Source organism: Notolepis coatsorum (genome assembly GCF_963971535.1).
Source record: "Notolepis coatsorum genome assembly, chromosome: 6".
Taxonomy (NCBI): Eukaryota; Metazoa; Chordata; class Actinopteri; order Aulopiformes; family Paralepididae; genus Notolepis; species Notolepis coatsorum.
The window spans coordinates 140,172,678-140,192,787 of NC_140170.1; the positions used below are offsets into that span (position 1 = coordinate 140,172,678).

General features: G+C 41.0%; 2 protein-coding genes across 5 annotated transcripts in view; one reads left to right on the forward strand and one right to left on the reverse strand.

The window, feature by feature from the left end:
• The first annotated feature begins 307 nt into the window (after positions 1-307).
• The window catches only part of aldh1l1 (aldehyde dehydrogenase 1 family, member L1), a 44,260-nt gene continuing 24,457 nt past the window's right edge, over positions 308-20,110 (forward strand). Inside the window, exons 1-7 of the mRNA XM_084315755.1 lie at positions 308-438; positions 1,439-1,584; positions 2,575-2,809; positions 3,185-3,350; positions 4,386-4,487; positions 5,491-5,580; positions 6,058-6,195. Of these exons, the coding sequence (XP_084171881.1) occupies positions 1,458-1,584; positions 2,575-2,809; positions 3,185-3,350; positions 4,386-4,487; positions 5,491-5,580; positions 6,058-6,195 (858 nt within the window). The 5' untranslated portion in view covers positions 308-438; positions 1,439-1,457. The remainder of the gene's footprint in view (positions 439-1,438; positions 1,585-2,574; positions 2,810-3,184; positions 3,351-4,385; positions 4,488-5,490; positions 5,581-6,057; positions 6,196-20,110) is intronic.
• On the reverse strand, positions 7,634-13,896 carry LOC311231177 (uncharacterized protein). 4 transcript variants are annotated; one of them, XM_084317697.1, is made up of 3 exons: positions 13,637-13,896; positions 11,067-11,126; positions 7,634-9,108 (listed from the first exon to the last, which is right to left on the reverse strand). In XM_084317697.1, exons 1-3 carry the CDS (start codon positions 13,833-13,835, stop codon positions 8,339-8,341), a joined length of 1,029 nt encoding a protein of 342 aa, XP_084173823.1. In that variant the 5' UTR covers positions 13,836-13,896; the 3' UTR covers positions 7,634-8,338. The 4 variants fall into 4 exon arrangements, with proteins under 4 accessions (XP_084173823.1, XP_084173822.1, XP_084173821.1 ...); XM_084317696.1 differs by having other exon boundaries at positions 10,941-11,126; XM_084317695.1 differs by having other exon boundaries at positions 10,773-11,126.

Genomic DNA, 20,110 nt, shown 5'->3' on the forward strand with positions numbered 1-20,110 from the left:
ATTCATGAACTGGGTATAGGTAGAATCATTATTGTGTTTTATAAATGATAGCGAGTGGCTAAATATACATAAATGGCATTTAATTAAACCATAGTTGAGTCTTTGAATCAAAACCAATAACCAATTTCCTTCAGTCAGAAAATCACACATGATCCATGAGCTTACTGTTACTTTTCTTGTTACTTAATTCATACACGATTCATTTGCCAGGTTGACGCCCCCGGCCCTCCCTACGGCCCCTGGAGCGTCCTATCACACCACTCGATTTGAATGTTATGTAATTACGGCGCTCGCATGTGTGCAGAGTTGCAGACAGTTCTAACTTCTATGGCGCAGGGCGCAGCCCTTTCTCACTTTTGGTCGAAATAAAGAGCGACGCTATCAATCCGAGCGCTCTTTTCCGACCAAGTTGACTTGAGTCTGCACTACACAGCAGGGGTAAGGGCGTTGATTATTATTTTTTTTTATTGACAATTAATTTTTTCTGTGTGTACTACTAATGCTCTTGCTCACATCGCAACATAGTAGGCTATAATATAGTTAATAATAAAGGTTCCCTCGCCTCATTGGCTGTTTAATGATTGTTGTAGCTCGGGTTTGCAAATAACAGTTATTTAGTTACAAGGGATTATAGTAGTTTGTATAGCACATAATCTTAGCCTACATTATGCTTTAGCCGCTAATGCATGCATGAGTTATCGTTGCAGAGCGTTGAAGAGTGATTCCATACGTTTAGAGTTTTCTTCACACACATAGATAGTCAATGCAGTGAGCTGTCAAAATGCTTTCTATACTCCGTGGATTCGATTGGTCAAACCTCTAGAGGCATGACTGGGCTGTTGGATGTGATTGGCTGCAACAGGTAGTCAGAACAGCACTCTCCACCAGCCCATACTTGCCAGCAAAACACTCCAACATGATTACAGTGCACTTTTCAAGATTTCTGAACTCAGAATTATATGACACGCATACATTTATACTGTGTGTGTGTTGAACATAATGATTGATTGATTGATTGATTGATTGATTGATTGATTGATTGAAAACTTTATTAACAGATTGCAGAATGGGTACAATACAGTACAGCTCAATACACACAATTGTTACGGGGATGCAGACCAGAGAAATACTTTCGTCTTGTTTACATCATGAAGATGTTACACATTCTAACCTATACATCTCAGATGATTGGTTAAGAAACGAGATTACAGACTACAATTTCCCCAAAACAGTACAAATCAGGGAACACACTAAATTATGTCACATTGACTCAGGCATGCCACCCCCCAATAACCGTCCCCCCACCCAACCCCAGCCCCCATGCTCAACTAGAAACAACCAATGAAAAACAAGAAATTAAACTCATGATACAAAAATGCATCTTTTTCCTACAGTATTTCTATTCTTTTGAGTGTTTTGTGTGTTGTTGCCCCTCCAGAAGCTTGCGAGGTCTGAGGATGAGGATCGCAGTGATTGGTCAGAGCCTGTTTGGTCAGGAAGTGTACAAGGAGCTGAGGAAGGAGGGCCACACCATCGTGGGGGTCTTCACTATTCCTGACAAGGATGGAAAAGCAGACCCACTGGGTGAGACCAGCAGATAGAGATCGTGACATTATACAGGGAAACGTTGTATGTCCCCATGTTACCTTGAATACGAATAGTTGTCCGAGGAGGAAAGTGACAGTTGTGATTGGAGGATCAAGGAAAAGAGGGCAGCGTTTGAGATAGGTACACTTTTTTCAATAGAGCATCTACTGCTGAAGAATATGATTTGTCAAGGCCTCAATGGTGTCAGAGACCAGTTTGAATGGATTATAAATAGAAATAGAAAACGGAAGCAATTCCCACTGAAATCAAATTTTTTGATATCTACATTATTGAATGGTAATTTTTCTGGTGCACTGTAAAATGGCTTCATAAAATGGACTGCATTTATATAGAGCTTTTATCCAAAGAACGTATGCCTCACATACACCTATTCACTCACACATTCATAGCAGAGGCGACCATGCAAGGTGCCAACCTGCTCATTCGGAGCAGTTAGGGTTTAAGTGGCATGTTCAAGGAGCCGAATCGAACGACCGCTCTACCTCCTGAGCCACTGTTGCCCCATTTCATGCACTTTAGTTTGATTTATTTATTTGTATTTATTTAACCAGGCAGGTCAATTAAGAACAAATTCTTATTTACAATGGCCTGGCGAGAGGACAAAAGGGCTTCTCAAAGGGTAACGGGGGGGGGGGGGGGGGGGCACAGGGGGAACAAAAAAATTAAATACAAAAGAGACTTGCAAAGAGTAATGACTCACAAAACGGTCTGCATTGTATTTGGCAGCAGAAAAAAGGTGTGTAAACTTTGTTGTACTGAAGGAAATGGAGGCTTTAAAAAGGATTTTCACCTGAAAAAGGCCTTTGTTAAGGTCTGGATAATAGTCCCAGTTTTCGGTTATTTCCAATTTTTTATTTTATTTATTATGACATGTGAAGCCAATAGAAGCCATCACCAATGTTTCATTATGAAACATTTGGAAGAAGAGTTGGTGATGTAACCCTTGTTCTCTTTCCCTGCTAACAGCCACAGAGGCGGAGAAGGATGGCATTCCTGTCTTCAAATTCCCCCGCTGGCGTGTGAAGGGCCAGGCCATCCCAGAGGTGGTGAACCAGTACAAGGCCACGGGCGCAGAGCTCAATGTCATGCCCTTCTGCTCCCAATTCATCCCCATGGAGGTCATCGACCACCCCAGGCACGGCTCCGTCATCTACCACCCCTCCCTGCTGCCTCGCCACAGGGGCGCTTCCGCCATCAACTGGTGAGACGCTGCTAGTTGAAGTCGGGTCGGGCATTGGTACAGCACATGGTGTGATATTGGTCGTGGGGAAAACATTGCCTGGACAACCGTCAAAGGGATGTTCAATTAAACTAAATCTGTGAAGCATTGTCTGGCCTTAACTTAAACAGACATTTTGGACATGGGACCAGGTGACATTTAGGACATTATGCCTGGTGGCTCTTGGTTAGATAGATCTCTTGGTTGATGGGAGGACAGATGACATGGCTGTCCCAAATAAGTGAAAGCAAAGCCTACATGTAAAACTGCTTCTGTACATTCTGATGCTAAGTATGATTATGTGTACAATTACAGTATATCAGTCTGGTTTCTCACCCATTGGTTGTGACCACACAGGACCTTGATCCATGGTGACAAAAAGGGTGGGTTCACAGTCTTCTGGGCTGATGACGGACTGGACACTGGACCAATCCTGCTGCAGAGGGAGTGTGATGTAGAGCCCAATGACACCGTAAACACCATCTACAAGAGGTTTCTTTTCCCTGAGGGAGTCAAAGGCACGGTAAGTCTGGAGGGCTGAACAATGTATCTCATTATACAACAGGTAGTTACGACCACGCATTGTGATTGGTCGAGAGCGTTCAAAACAGTGAGTATATTCATGATACACTCACGGTTAAATCACCATGAATATACCACTACGCTGGCTTTAGAATGTTGTAAAAAGTTTCAACTGCCATTCATCAAACGGAAACTGTGTCAACATGACCTACTCCATGGACAACGTTACGTTTGATTTAACATACCTGTTAACCATAAACGAGTGGATAGATAAAGAGGACGGGCCTAGTTGATAGTTGATGGCCTGGGCATTGAACTGGCCAAGGTGCTGATCCCCCAAGGTGCTGATGACTTTCTCCGACTTTCGCTTGCATTAGACTAATAATACGTCATTAGTTTGCGTTGTCAAGCTTGTTGATAGCCTACTCCATTTGAAATTCCATAGCAACAAGACATCTTTAGGAATTTTCTATGCCAAGTTCACTGAAATCGATATAAAAGACCCTAGAATTGTCTGTATTCATCCTATATTTTTCCCGACACAACCTGTTGTATAAAAGCAATAATACACAAGAAGCCGTGGTATGTCATGAATATTGCCACGGCTGTGATGCCTATGGCACTCGAGCTGCGTTCTCGTGCCTGCGGGCGCATCACAGCCGTGGCAATATTCATGACATACCACGGCTTCTCGTGTATTATTGGCTTTATGACTAGGGCTGAAATAAAACAAAAATAAAACATCCATATTTAGTCAGAAACAAACATGGCCTCAGGCTTCATATCCCTCCACCTCTATACTGTACTTACAGCAGCTTGACCTCTGACCTGCTCTTTAATTTCACAATATAGAACATACCTCGATGGCAAAGTCCAGAGCCGTAGTTCAGTGACAATACAAACACATGCTTTGATGTGGTCTGCTATAACCAGACCAAACTAACTGGACATTTACATAACAGATTCAAGACTCTATGGTGTTATTGGTATCATGGCGCACATCTGAAAACTACTTCCACTTTGTGGTTGTTTGCAGGTGGATGCAGTGAGGCTGATTGCAGATGGAAAGGCCCCAAAGATCATCCAGCCAGAGGAGGGGGCAACATATGAATGTATCCAGAAGAAGGATAATTCTAAGGTACTTTTACTTTATGCACATCAATTCCTATAGATTACCACAGAGGTGGGAGGAGTTAAATATATTGATTCCTATAGATTATCACAGTGGTGGCAAGAGTTCTGAAATATATTGCTCAAGTAAGTACTGTTAAGTAAGTTGGACTAAGCGTCTAGACTCTAGACAGTATTGAAGTAAAATATAAGCACACTTACGTAAAGGTAGAATCTGTGATGTCGTCAAACAGCGACCTCCAGGCACCCGGTTTGGCATGGTTTTGTAAATAATGTCCATGGGTCTTTAATCAGACCAAGGTTTGGGGATGGTCCCTTTTTGAGTATCTAGCATATCTGTTTTACTCTCCACCTCTGGTCTACCATCTGTTGTTTGTTGTACTGTTCTTTTATCCTGTATATGTGAGGTCCAATTGTCATTTCCCCCACTTGTGGCTGTTGCTCTATGACTTTATCTTTGCACTACTGTCCCAAAAAACATAATCCACTACATTTAGTGAATTAGGCAAATAACGTTTCTGATTTCTGCTTGGGCCTGATCTACTCGTAAAGTTCTGTTGACTAGATACAGTAGCTTGTTTAGATATGAAAGAGACACACTTATAGTATGTGCTTTTAGGTTGAAGGGGTCTTTGTGCAAAAGGATTTTACTAACTACATGCATCAGTTGCTGAAGGCCCATTTCTTCAGGATTTGAACATCTTGTTTTCCAACATATTGTACATCAGTATTTCCAAACATCCCCATTAACCCTTTCACTGCCGCACTACCAAACGGGTACGACAATACAGAAGGTTAACCCTTTCACTGCCACACTACAGAAGGTTAACCCTTTACTGCCACACTACAGAAGGTTAACCCTTTACTATCACAGTGATAGTGATAGTAAAGGGTTAACCTTCTGTAGTGTGGTAGTGAAAGGGTTAACATAAGAATAACCGATGTAGCTTTACTGTGCATGTTGGAGCTGAAGAGATGGATGAACACTCGATTCTCACGCCTCTGCACAGATTGACTGGAACCAGTCTGCGGAGACTCTCCACAACTGGATCAGAGGCAACGACAAGGTCCCTGGAGCCTGGGCAGAGGTGGACGGCCAAGTAAGAATATCTTTTGGATCCACATTGCTTATGTGTTTCTGATTCCCCCCCCCTCATCTTCCTTTTCATAGTAATCTGAACTGACGGTATAAAGTGTCACTGCTTTTTTTTCTTTTATTGCCATGACGTTACCGCAATTAAAGGAATGTTTTTAATAAGCCTATGTGATTTGTTTCAGTCCATCCTGAAAAGCATTTTTTTTTGTGATAATGGATACAGACATTCCTAGTATTTGTTAACAATCCTAGTGGAAGAGTCAGTCATATCTCTGAAGAATCACACTGGTAGTAACATTTCAGAGGGCTTCACAGCATACAATAGGTAACTATAGAGATGGGAAGCAACAGTTGTGATTGGAGGATCAAGAAAAGGGGACAGGGTTTGAAATAAGTAAATTAGGTACCTCCTATCCTGGATACCCCTTTTCGGGTCACTATAAAACTCACACTGCTGTGATGTGGTTCTTTCCTTATGTAGAAAGTGACATTCTATGGCTCCACTCTGGTTGACAACAGTGCGGTGGCTAACAGTCAGCCCCTAGAGATCCCGGGTGCCAGCCACCCCGGCCTGGTCACCAAGGCAGGCCTGCTGCTCTTCGGCAACGATGGCAAGACGGTAAGTCAACTGGCCTCATGGTTCTGCTGTGTCTGGTTTGTTAATGTCTAAAAATACAACTTTAAAATGAGGTGAAAAACCAGTGGAGTCGCCACTTGGATTTAAGTAATTTAAATAAGCTTCTAAACTTAAAAACTCCTGATCCTCAATGGTGATATTTCCTTTACATAACTAAGTATCCCTAATATTGGCCCCTGAATATTAGTTTCCTGAACATTTACATTTAGTCATTTAGCTGACTCTTTATGTTCTGTACAAGTCAGCAGGAAGGGTACAACTCTGGCAGTTAAGTAACATTGCACAGTTCTTAGGCAATCAGTACACCCCCCCCCCCCCCCCCCCCCCCCCCCCGTCGTCGTCGTCTGAACCAGTGACCTTTCATCTGTGCTGAAAAGGTCTTTGAGTTCAGTTACATAACTTTATGGGCTCAAACGGATTGAAGGGGCATAGATGGTTCAAGTACAAAAGACTGCTAACTGAATGGATATTTAAAGGGGCGCTTTAAAACAATGTTGATTTATTTTGCACATAATCTCACACATCCAAAAACTCTTGACCGTTATTGAGAGTGAATGAGTTTGAACTGTCAAACAAAATTAACGTGTGTAAAACTGTTGTTGGATGTGAGATTATGTGCAAAATAAATCAACATTGTTTTTTGGTGAAGTGCCCCGACAGTGGGTCGGGAGGTAGAGCAGTCGTCTGGTAATCCGGAGGTTCGTGGCTCGATTCCAGCTCCTCCCCGACAGTGTGTCGAAGTGTCCTTGAGCAAGACACTTAACCCCTAACTGCTCCCGATGGATGGTTACCTCCACCATGTGTGTGAATGGGTCAAATGTGAGGAACAAATTACAAAGCGCTTTGGATAAAGCGTTATATAAATGCACCATTTATACTGTAATTGGTTGCCAGCCATGATGAGCAATTAAAAAAAAAAAAACGTAATTCCCACCTAGACCACGAATCAACAGCTTTTCACTTGTTTGTCTAATTTTCACCTTTCTCCCTCCTGGTTTGGCTCTGGGTCTGTTATGGCATCGTAGAGAAACTCTTACCCATCTATAAAAAATGTCATACTGTAGCACCACCACACCGCCATTTAGAGTGCATTATGTGCTTTGGATGTAAGCTAATCTTTGGACTCTCACCAAATCATACCATCGTATGCATGTACTCCCTGAACACATTTCCACCCACCTTTTCATTACCCACAACCCACTTGTCTCAACAAGCACCATCCTATCACAGTCTTTCACTGAGTTGTATCCATACATTTAAAGTGGCACTTCACCGGAAAAACAATGCTGATTCATTCTGCAAATAATATCACACATTCATTTAATTTGAGTTAGTGACAAATAAGACAAATAAAACAAGTTTGACTATTGGTTTGTCTTCCAGTGATATCATTTTTAATACCTTGTGGATTCATTTATACTCAAAGAATGCATTTTGCCATAGTCTTCAGTTTATTAGTCATTTGATTGTATACGTTGTATACTTTGTATTGATTTAATTTCACAAGAGCTCATATTGACTGTACAGAGTATATAAAACAGCTACTAAAACAATATCCACCAACAGGATTTAGGCCATGCTGCTATTTGTATATATTTCATAATTTCACTGAGCTGTGTTTAATACAACATAGAATAAACTTTCAGACGGCATCAAGGGGCAAATTCAATGATTCACCAACTCTCAAACCAAATAGTTGTGCAAAGACAGTTTACAGTGGAGTTATTTGTGAAATTATATGTACAATAAATAGTTCTGTAAAACACCCCTTTTCCTTTTTTCATGACGTTGGGCCTCTTATCAAGCAAAATATATAAATGGACTACATTTATATATTTATATACACACAAACATCTCTAAAAGAAAGCTTCTTAAATATAACAGGACGCAAACTAATTTCCACTTTAAGTTAGATAATGAGTGTTTGGAAACAGTTTGCACGCATATTTAGTGTTTTACGTAAACTGGCACAGTAGTTTATCAACTTTCAACGTTTTACATATATGGAAATATTGATAAAAGAGGCCCATTGAACCTGCACTATAAAATAATGCAATTCTTACAAAGGATTCACAGGCCTCTGACACGAACATCACTTATTGATCAACACTGGAGGGACAGCATTTCAGGTGGACAGTTTGACGCCGTGGACTTTCCGCATGTGTCTTTTCATCAGCAGCCTTTCAGTAAATAATTCGTCACAATCGGTACATTTGTATGGTCTCTCCTCGTTATGTTTCACAAAAACGTGTTTCCTCATAGTGGAGCCTCGATTGAATGATTTTCCACAGATGTGGCAGATGAAGGGTTTCTCCCCTGTGTGAGTCCTTATATGTTCCTTCATGTGGCCTTTCAGTTTAAAACTTTTCCCACAGAAGTGGCAGCTGTAAGGTCTCTCTCCTGTATGCACTCTCATGTGAGTTTGCAAGGTACTCTGGCATGGTATATGTTTACCGCATATTTGACAGTCAAACGTCCCTTTGTCTGTATGAGTCTTGAGATGCCACGTCAGCACAACTTCTTTGGTGAAAATGAAATTGCAGATGTGGCAGCGATAGAAAGTGTCATTGCTCTTCGTAGCTTCAATCCCGTTGGGGTCTTCTGCTGAGGACGGTTGTGGCTCGCTGTTGTCCGTCAGTGTGCTGTTCTCTGTTGTGGTGTGGTTCTCTAGTTCCTGTACCGTTTTGATCAGCTCTCGTGTTAAGGCATCCCCATCATCGCTATCCTCTGCCGAAGGTGGCTCCTCATTTTGACCGGTCCATAGTTCCAACTTGTCCTCAACTTTAATCTGGGAGGGTCCCGGCTCCTCCAGACCGGGGTTCCACTCCTGCTCGATGGGCTGCTGCTTTGGGGAAATCTCTTCAGTTGATGCAGGAAAAGTTGGTGGCTTGGAGTCTGCAAGGATGGAAACGGAAATGTGTTACCAACGGCCCCGGTTACACTCGACATTGACTGTGTCAACAGTGTCGGTGAGCATTTGACTGTGCACTCACGTGAGCCTCAAACTGGGAATCGTCTACCCATCGAGTGTCAAAGCAACTGAAGTCAAATTCATGTTCTCAATAAGTGGCTTGAGATTACAGAATGGCAAGCAGTAACAAGGTCATCATTTTACAAAAGCATTTTAATGGCAGAGAAGATACTCATATTGTCATCCTTTTTCTTCCAACTTCAGGTTTGAGGCAGGTAATTAAAGTGACTTCATAACAGCAGCCACGAGAGAGTTAATCATAACTATAATTATTTGTATTATTATATCAGTCAGACCTTAATTAGTTGACATTCTAATTGGTCAAAATTTTCTATGAACAGTGACCCATGTAAGCTTGCCTGTAAATGCAGCAAGTATCCATTCATAGTCTCCATTCAAAATTAAACATGACAACGGCCATCCTTACAAGTGAACATATTCTGATATGTTCCTTTTGGAATATAGGCTATACAGTAGGGGTGCTTGATTATGGCAAATTATTTTTTATTGGTATGGTAATCACGATTATTAAACACGATTACTCATTGATGTGAGAACATCATTATGATGATTGATGACTGAATTTGTTTTATCTTTTGGTCATCTTCTACAAGTAATTTCTAAATAACTGGAGAAACGTGCCGTGGCTACCTCTTAACATGAGCTGATACTACTGTTTGGGCCTGGGGGGAGGGGTGGAGTGCACTACTGTGAAGGAATGGTGTGCTGCATTTACAATGCATGACAAAACGGCATGCGGTACAATTATCGTTTTTATCTCGATTTATCTTGTTTTCATGATCGTGGGAAGCCAAAATCCTAATTGAAATTTAAACTCTTAATCGCCCAGACCTACTGTACAGCAATAAACTACAAAAGGGATTAATGTGCCATTTTTTTAAAAGTTAAAAACGTTACATTTCGTAACTGCACAAAGATGTAATCACACAAAGATAATCCAAATGAATAAAGGACGACTTTCACTGTGCAAGATATAATTTTTTATAAAATTCTATATGGAGAATTCAAGACATTTTCTCTCCGAGGTAGGAACACTACCAACAGAGGGCGACTCTATATATATTATTAAAAATGTTTTTGAAAACAAACTAAAATAGGCTGCTTATGTAGTGTCATCATTACATTACAGCATTTCACCCGATGTTGACTTCGTGAACCTTTTTTATGTGTTGTCTCATCAACATTTGCATAGGAAAGCATTGACCACATTGTATGCATTTGTATGGTTTATGCTCTTTGTGTGTTAATCTAATGTGTTTAGTCATGTTGGTGCCTCTGGTGAAACTCCTCCCACAAATGTGGCAGGTGTAAGGTCTTTCTCCTGTATGAGTCCTCATGTGTTCTTTGATATGTTTTTTCCATTTATATCGGTTTCCACAAACACTGCAAGCATAGGGTCTCTCCCCTGAGTGCACTCTCATGTGGCGTTCCAATTCACTCTTAGACGCTACAGTCAAACCACAGATATAGCAGTGAATTCCTTTATTGTTTGAGTGAGCCTGAAGGTGCCATTTTAGCTGCATTTTTTCGCTGAAGTGTTCATTGCAGATATAGCACTTGAACACACATTTCTTCTTAGCCTCAGAGCAGTTTGCTTCTGCTGCTGAAGATGGCTCTGCACCATCATCTAGTTCCAATGGTGGGATGTCTGCATGCTGTCCTCTTTCATAAAGTTTGTTTGAGTTGTTTCCTTCGTTACTATGCTCCACTGGACCAGAGTAATGTAGGTTCTGACCATTATATCCGATCAGTGTATGTGGCTGCTCCTCAGAGCTGGTCCAGAATTCCTCCTGTTCCCGTTTGATATGCAGCAGGAGGCCTGGCTGCTCCGGAACTACACTGGGAATCAATTCCAGCTCACAGTTCTGCTCCTGAAGGGAAGCCTCCTTTGTAGATACAGGGGGTTTAAGCTGGTTTGTTTCTGAAAGAGTTGATAGGAAAATGTGTTATTACTGGTCCTAGCTACTGTGAAGTATCTGATCACTTGACTGCATGAACTGGCAGAGGTTTGAACACAATTTAAACCTCTTGGGCATCGTTGCCTTGGTGGCAGCCATGACATGGTCAACCTGTCGTTAATAACCCAAAATGCAGGACGTTTAGAATCCTTTCCTATTAATCACTAACCAAACCTCTTGTAACAAACTTTACATGCCAGTGTTTTGGTTTTTGAGGAGTAGGCACCAGCCTCTTGTTATCAGTGTAAGTCAATGGTGGTATGAAACCATTTCTGTTCGATTTCAGTTCCTATTCTTACTATTTACAAGAGCTTATACAATTAAGTGGAATAGCATGCAGACAAAAAAATATTTCATATACTTGACTAATGCACCAGCATTACTAACAGATGCCAATGGGAGGCTAGTACCAAACAAAAAAAGCCAGAAAGAAGTCACTCAGAGGTACATTTTCAAGGAAGACAAAGCAATGGATTTCTTTCTACGAAAATAAGAAGGAAATAATTTGTGAATTTTCTGCCACATAGTGATACATATGAGAACTACGTTCAGACAAAAAGGGTAAAGGAGGCTTTGGGCTATTTTAGTAAGTCCATAACTACTTTGAATGGCCAATTCTAATAAAGAAACGTCCCTCTAATTGACAATGAAGAAACTATAAAATATCAAACGCAATTACTTTTCCACAACTGCTCATTTAAGTAAACTAAATGCCACACAGCTGTTTGGATTAAATCAAGTGACTACTTATATTGGCACCAATCCCATTTATCTTTGACGCCTGGCACAGTATTTGTCATAGTGCCCATTTGCGTCTTTCAAATGTAGGCTTTTGCTCATCTATAGAAACATTCCCAACAGCAGTTTTAAGGTTTCTCTCACTAGAACAACTTAAATATTGTGTCAAGTGAAGTAGCTATTGTCTATTCTACATGTGACAGCTTTAAGGTTTCCACATAAACTTCACCATTAGTTTTGGGTAATCATACCAAAACATAACAAGATTATAGACTATACATTTTTCTTTAGATCCAACAGTCGATCCTGTAAACAAAAGATGCAGAAAATCGATCCGTTTGTATGGGCTCTTGGGCTGGACTCTTGGTATTTCAAGTGTCTTCACAGATCGATCCTGGAAAGGTGCTCAAGTATGCCAGCTGAAACGTTTCGTCCCTTTGCGACCCTTCATTAAGTCAAATTATCTTTTAAAAGCCTTTCCATATGCAGCTACTGGTACTCAGTTGACTTGACGAGTTCCCATTGCCCAGACATGGGAATAATGCAGCTGTAGAGGGGAGCTCTATGCTCATCTTGTCACCGTCCCATTCTGACACAACCTGTTTCTCGGTACATGTTTATTTAGCTGTTCTTTCATTCTGTTATCATCTTGTACTTTGCCTTATCAAAGTAGGTCCTGATTATTTGAAGCTGCAGCACTGAACTAAAGATTAACTCTTGAGGCTTGACTGGTTCCTCCCTGTAAAGCTAGTTCCTCTTGGATCTTGAAAGGCACCAGGTTCACTCCTCCTCTCCCTGCTGACCATCTCCATCTCTACCCGGAAATCAAAGTCTGCGTTTCCATGTTGCCTGCTGTCCCAATGGTACAGGAGAGGAGAGCTGCTCAAAACATCTCTAGGTCTCCAAAGGACTCTCAAGTGGATACTCTCCAAATAAATTGCAAGATTGTTTGACATAGATCCAGCATAAATATAGCCTAATGTTCCAAAAGTCTTCATTCCATGGACCCCAAAATAAATATGCATTAGGCCACAAACCACCTGAAGATTCAAGATTTGTCAGGGCTCCACCCATTCATTAAGTCCAGTCTTTGCAACTTTTATTCATGTTCAATACTGATTGGAGTGTTCTATCTAGATAATAGGAATTCATGTTCTTGTGACGTGTCTTGCCAACTAATAATATGACACAGGTCAGACTCATTGGCCACAGTTGTCATTAACTGCTGCTAATGTTAGTTGGTTACAATCACCTGTTTTTTGCGAACAAATATGTCTGCGATATACTGTAATACTATACATGAGTAACTGTTGATGCTAGACCACACGGGGTCATCGTCGTTTTATTGAGATGCAAAGTTGTTCATAAACCCTTACCCATCCCTAACCATAACCACTCCCTAAAATGTTTCATGAATGTAAAAAAAATCTCCCGGGACGTGGGATAGCATCAACCACGAGCAATGGCAGTGCCATTTCTGTTTAGCTAAATATCTAACATTAGTAGAACGCTAGCTGGCGAGCTTTGACGTTATTGTTGCAATATATGGGTGTTTTAACTGCAGAGGTGTAGCTTGGGTACCAACTAAGGCCTTTACTAGTAAGCTAATGTGGCCTGCTAAACGTAGCTAATGCTGGCCACCAAACCACAGACATTGCTAATATCGGATTATCCTGATAAATGTCCCAAAAGGTTAAACATAATGTAATCGACAAGGAAAAACTGAGGCACAAACCTGCCCTTTGGAGCCTTATCTCTGGTTTGTAAACCAAATCCAGCAGCCTCTGCAGTCTCTGATTCTCTTGTTTGCCCCGATAGACCTCCTCATTGTAATCTATTATTGTTTTTTCAACAAATCCAAATATCTCGACAGCAGCTGCAGTTAATCGTTGGGTGAGAAACACGTTAAATGATTGTAGTTTAGTGTCAGCCATTCTGCATGCAAAGTTACCAAGCGGTTTGTTATTATCTAACGCAACGTTAACGCTACATCAATCGTCCTCTTCGCATTCTGTAATGCAAGAGATGTTGCGCCACACACCAGTGTCAAGCAGCTTAAAATAAGGGATTCTTTTTCCGGGCAGAAATGGATAAACATTTTCAAAATAAAAGTTCCCATTGCAATTCCATTGTAAAAGGTCTTCTGCATTTTGATTGATTGATTGAAAAGTTTATTAACAGATTGCAGAATGGGCACAGTACAGTACAGCTCAATACATACAATTGTTAAGGGGATGCAGACCAGAGAAAGACTTTCGTCTTGTTTACATCAGGGTCCCCCATTTTCAATTCCTCATGACATTTATGACATACACAACATACAGGTATTCAGATATACAAATCTAATCTAATCTAATCATGACATTTGTGACATACAAGATATGCAAATATACAGTACTGTTGTTAAAGTTAGAGGTTCTATGTAGGATTGCAAGTAACTGTCTAACTTTATATAACTGTTTCCAGTAGAGGGCGATCTAGGCGGAGCCACTCATGCTGCCACCAGGTGGCGAGTATATAAAGAGATGTCTCCTCCCCCTCTATCTCTTTCCCACCTGCCTCTCAGAGAGAGGAGAACTCTAGTACTGCTGCTTACCATGTGAATAATAATAAACCACGCCAAAGGCTAAAGATAGAAACCATGCCTCTTGACCACATTATTGTCACCCCATAGCCAGATTCTGTCAACAACTGTTAAACAGATATCCTAAAAGTAAATATATGCATACGAGGGGGAGGGAAATGTACATCAGGAGGGGGTGCGTGGGTGGGAGGGTGTTCGGACATTTACAGGGGCCAGTTTCGAATTGCAGCCTGCCGTAGGTGCTCTTTTAGAGCAGTTTTGAAGGTGGGTAGGGATTCAAAATGTTTTACGGCTGTGGGTAGGGCATTCCACATTGATGTTGCATAATTGCAAAACGTGTTTAGTCCCTTGTTTGTGCCGAATCTGGGTTGCACATGATTTGTGGAACTCTCTTTGGTGTTGTGGTTGTGGTATTCACTGACCTTTGGGAAGTACCTCGACATGTACATGGGTACCTTAGTCGTGTAGTGTATCTTGTAGACCAGGCCCATTGCAAGTTGCTGTACTCTGTCGTCTACTCCAACCATCCTAGGTTGTCAAAATGGGCTGGGGTGAGGTGTGTTTTAGGAGTAAGGTCAAGCAGTAGTCTGACCAGTTTGTTTTGTGATGTTTGTAATCTTGTTTTAGTGCCTTTGAGGTGCTTTGGTACCATGAGGTGCAAGCATAGTCGTAGTACCCTTGAATGAGTGCTCCTGCTAGAGTCTTCAGGGTATTCTTGTTTACCAGGGAGGAGATCCGGTACAAGAATCTTGTTCGTTGGTTGACTTTTTTTATTACATTGTTTGCCATTTTGTCACAGGAAAGATTTGCCTAGGATGGAACCCAGGTATGTAATTTCAACTTTCCTTGTGACAATATTGTCACCCACTGTAACAGAAAAGTTGTTTGTCTTGCTGAGTTTGTTATTTGATCCAAAGAGAATGGACTCTGTTTTACCCAGGTGTAATGATAGTTTGTTATCTGCGAGCCAGGTGCAGATTCTGCCAAGTTCCGAGCTGAGGGCTTTTTCAACCTGCAACTTGTTCTTGTCAGAGACCAGCAGGGCTGAGTCATCCGCGAACAGGAACAAGTTGCAGTCACAATCTGACGACATGTTATTTGCATAAATTAGGAACAGTAACGGTCCTAGTATGCTTCCTTGTGGAACACCACAGCTCACAGGGAGGGGGGGGGGGGATAGTGTACCGTTTACCTCCACCATCTGTTCTCTCCCCTCCAGGTAGGATTGCATCCAGCTCACTGAGGCTGCGGTTACACTAAGGCCATTTCATTTCGTTTCATTTTGCTTTTCAGAACGCTGCGTATTGGCAGGCAACTAAGAGTTAAGTTAGACGTAATTTTGTCTCGTCTACTATATACATGTAGTACAATGCCAAAGCAGTAGGTGGCGATGTAGTTCAAACATGAAGGCCATTTTCAACCAATCAGAAAAGGTTGAACGCGTCACTACACTTCCTGCTAAAAAACAACAAAGTCACCATCTTTAAATACCTCGCGTGAGCCATTTAGCCAACGTAGCATTTATTTTTCAGCAAGAAAACAAAGTGCAATAAAAGTGCAATAAACAAACGGATACATTCACTGTGTTCTGCCTCTCATTTGTTGATGAAACAAAACCAACATCAACACAATTTACCACCAGGAGCGGATAGTTTAGTCTCACAAAAAGATCTCTGATGTTGTTAGCTACATGCTAAATTGAATGGCATTCTCCATGTATATAGTTAGCATCGAGGCTATTAACGTAGTAACGTTAACGCTAGTAGAAATGGATGAAAACTTTATTTAACAGATTGCAGAATGGGTACAATACGGCTCAATACACACAATTGTTAAGGGTATGCAGACTGTTGTAGTTTTGGACTGGGCTCCTTATAACAATAACTTGACAACACGTTGGTAGCCGCAGCTACTTGGGACAGCTCTGCTGTAAACACTGGAAATAACCGTGCGTGTTACACATGAATAAGCAATCTGAGGAGGACAGCAAATTATATTAATTATAGCGCGATATTGCAAGTGACTCCCAGAAATAGTTCTGATGTTTGGACTAATGGACGGAGTCGAGGTCCAGCCAGGGGAGAATTCGGCGTCGGTCTCTACTGCGCATGGCCATTGGGCAGAACGGCTCCGTATCCGGCTTGCGCAAATTACATAGCACCATTGTCGGCGAGTTTCCAAAATGAAAACACCCTGCCGCTAGAAAAACTTGTTTTCCTGCCAAAACTGCGTTTCTTTTTAACTTGGACATGCAAACGTAATCATTCGAAAATAGAACGTTGCTGTTTTACCCCAGTGTAACCATGGCCTGATAAACGATCAAAACCTATTGCTTTTAGCTTGTCAATCAAAATGGAGTGATTGACAAGGTAAAATGCCTTTTGTAGGTCCAGCATGACCATGCCGCAGTATTTGCCCACATCCACCTCTTGTTTGATGTGGTCGTTCAAATAGAGAAGGCATGTGTCAGTGGAGGGAGATGTTTTGAAGCCAGATTGGAATTCGTAGATTCGATTTTTTTCCGTGAGGTACTTTTCGACCTGTTCGTAGAATTATTTTTCCATAACTTTCGAGATGGAGGTAAGAATAGAAACAGGGCGGTAGTTGCCTGGGTCTAACTTGCTGCCTTTTTTGTGCAGGGGGGTCACTCTCGCAATTTTGAAGTATTTTGGGACGTGTGTCCCTGTTTTATGGAGAGGTTTATTATGTGTGTGATGACTGGGGTGATGGCGGCTGCTGAGTCTCTTAACAGTATTAACGTCAGGACAAATCATATTAATTGCGGAATATGTCAAATAATACTATACGAGTTTATAATATGATATACTCTGTATTATAGGCTGATGACTTGCATTTGTGGTTTAAACTTTACATAATATGTATATACTGTAACATAATATAGAAATTATATAAACCACAAACGCAAGTCATCAGCCTATACAGGCCATGTATATGGCCTGATAAAAGGTGATTAGAAAAGACTCCACAATACATACCAAATGAAAAGAAAGGTAAAGAAAGGCTCATGCGTTCATTATAAGTGAGGGTAAACCCATAGCAGTATTTTATAGTGTAAAATAGACATTTGGTGTTTTTTTTTTTATTTAAATTTTTACTGTAGCATCAAATCAAAGACTTCTATATAAAGACGTAAAGGGATAGTTCAGATTTTTGGACATTAAGTTGTATGAAATACTTGCCAGTAGTGTAGTGGGTGCAATGTTATTGGCTTACTCACTGAGAGGACCCATGTTCAGAGTTCTGGCATGGTTCCGAACAAATCAGAACGGTGTCTTAAAACAAATATGTTTTAATCCACACCACAACATGCAGGCAAAAGGGTTACCTATTTATTTTTATTTTAATTTAAAAAAAGATCTTTTTCCTCCTTTTTCCGTTTTTCTCCCCTCCCAATGTTTAGTCGTTATGCCAATTCCCAATCCCCTTCCTGGTCGTTGCACACTCTACCCCCTACCGTCGGTCTGGGAGGGCGGAGACTATCACATGCTTCCTCCGACACATGTGTACCCAGCCCACCACTTCTTTTCACCTGGCAGCGCGGACTCTCACTGAGAGAGTGTAACGTGTGGAAGGTCACTCTACCTCTCTTAGATCCTTCCCTCGCTGTGCAGGCGCCCCGACCGAACTGTAGGAGTCGCTGTCCACAACGACCCAGACCCACCCACCGGCTTCCCTCCCGCTGACTCTGCCAATCGAGCCAGTATGACGGCCGGCCAAGCCGGAAGCAACGCTGACAGCTGGATTCTATACCAGTGTCTCTTGCGTTGGTGACGAGCGCCTTGTCCGCTGCGCCGCCCGGGGGTTACCTATTTCTAACACAAAACCACAATCACTTGGCACTATTTTGTTTCTTGAAAAAAGCCAGTGTATTACTACATGCTGGAGCTGAAATCAGACATTACAGTGGTTTTGTATTGGAAATAGCCAGGTAACCCTTTTCCTACATGTTGTGGTGTGGAATACAACTTTTTTCATTCCAAATCCTATTTTTGCTGTTTTGCTGCCTGTCTAAATCTTCCCGGTTCACTCAGAACTCTGACAGAACTCCAATCCACTCAGTAAGTAAGCTAATAGCTTTGCATCCACTACACTACTGGCAACTTAATGTCCAAAAGTCTAAACTATCCTTTTAAATAAGCATTTCCTGTCCCCTATTACAGCATATAGTGCCTGATAAAAGGTGACTAAAAAGACTATTAAAATACGTATACCAAGCGATCAAGGGCAGTCTCTTCTTTCAAGTTGAGTTGATGCTGCCGTGAAATGCCAACAGATGTCTATTTTTACTCTGCTTAATTTCCAGAATCAATTAAATTCCAATTCACAAGGTCCCAATTTAATTTGATTTCAGTTTCAGTTTTGCTTGGATATAAAATAGATTCTCAGAGAACTAATGCTGTTAATTGTACAAGGAACCCTCTAATAAAAAAATTATTATTATTAAAGAATATGAATGTTTACATTAAGACCACAAAGCAGTTACATTAATGTACTTTTTATTTAACATGACCAACACACTACAGCAGTCGAGACCATCTGGCGGGTCAGGTCTATCGGTATCAGTATCGGACGATATGGGAAGGGAAACATTGGATATCAGTATTGGCCTCAAAAAACATATTGTTGCATCCACAATAGTCTGTAAATGGGAGCATGAAATTCTTATTTAAGCTGAGTTAATGCTGCCGTCAAAAGGTTCCAGGGGTGAATTTTACACTGCTATGGGTTTAACGTAATTGAATAATGAAATAAGAGCCTGTCCTTTATTATTTGGTATGTATGTACTTTTTTTACATGTTGCCAACAGGCTGTATCAGGAGGAATTAATAGTAACCATTTTTAAATATGGTATGTTCTATGACTTTTTCTACGCTAGAGTAGAGTTAATGTAGTATTTTATTATGATGTTTACTTTGCTTTACTGCTAGATAAACAATCAAAATCTTAAAGCACTTTTCTTTGAAGGCAAAACTTCTCCACAGGAAGTCTTATTTAAGCGTAATTAAGCTGTCTTGACAGCTCTGCACCTATAGACCACTGCACATTGAGCTCATGGAGGAGAGAGCAGGGGAGAAAATGAATGTGGATGAGAGCCTTGACATTAAGTGGTTGTAGCTAAGGCTGTGGGGGTGCTGGAGACATGATCCAATAGACCTTTATACGCCAGAGTCTCCTGAACACGGAGAGACCAATCCCAACTTCCAAGTTATATCTTTAGTTTACACTTTCTCTTCCTTGTGTAGACAAAATCACAAGTGTGTATTTAAAATGTATAGAGCACCACCCTCTGGCAAAGCACTTATCTGATTTGCACTGCAAGAGGGCAAAAGAGGGCTAGGTTGCTTTACCCTACCTTTCTGTTTATACAAAAAAAAAAGAAAAAAAAGAAAAAAACTGTTTTAAACCCTGTAGCTCTTTGGGATCCTAGTGAACAAAAAGTGCACTACAAATATAATTCTTTATTATTATTTCTAAGATATTAAACATTCTATTATTCATAACATTTATTCAATGCTGAACTCACTTAGTTGTAACACAATCAACATCCCATTACACTCACTGATGCACTAATATCTCTCTCTCTCTCTCGCTCTCTCTCTCTCT

Bases quoted from the DNA above. Each gene is read 5' to 3' on its own strand.
- LOC311231177 (XM_084317695.1), bottom strand. From the start codon at position 13,835: ATGGCTGACACTAAACTACAATCATTTAACGTGTTTCTCACCCAACGA. The intron at 11,127-13,636 runs GTTTGTGCCTCA...CAACTCTTTCAG, and splicing joins GATAAGGCTCCAAAGGGCAG to AAACAAACCAGCTTAAACCC. The intron at 9,109-10,772 runs GTGTGTTCAAGT...CCATCCTTGCAG, and splicing joins CTCTGAGGCTAAGAAGAAAT to ACTCCAAGCCACCAACTTTT.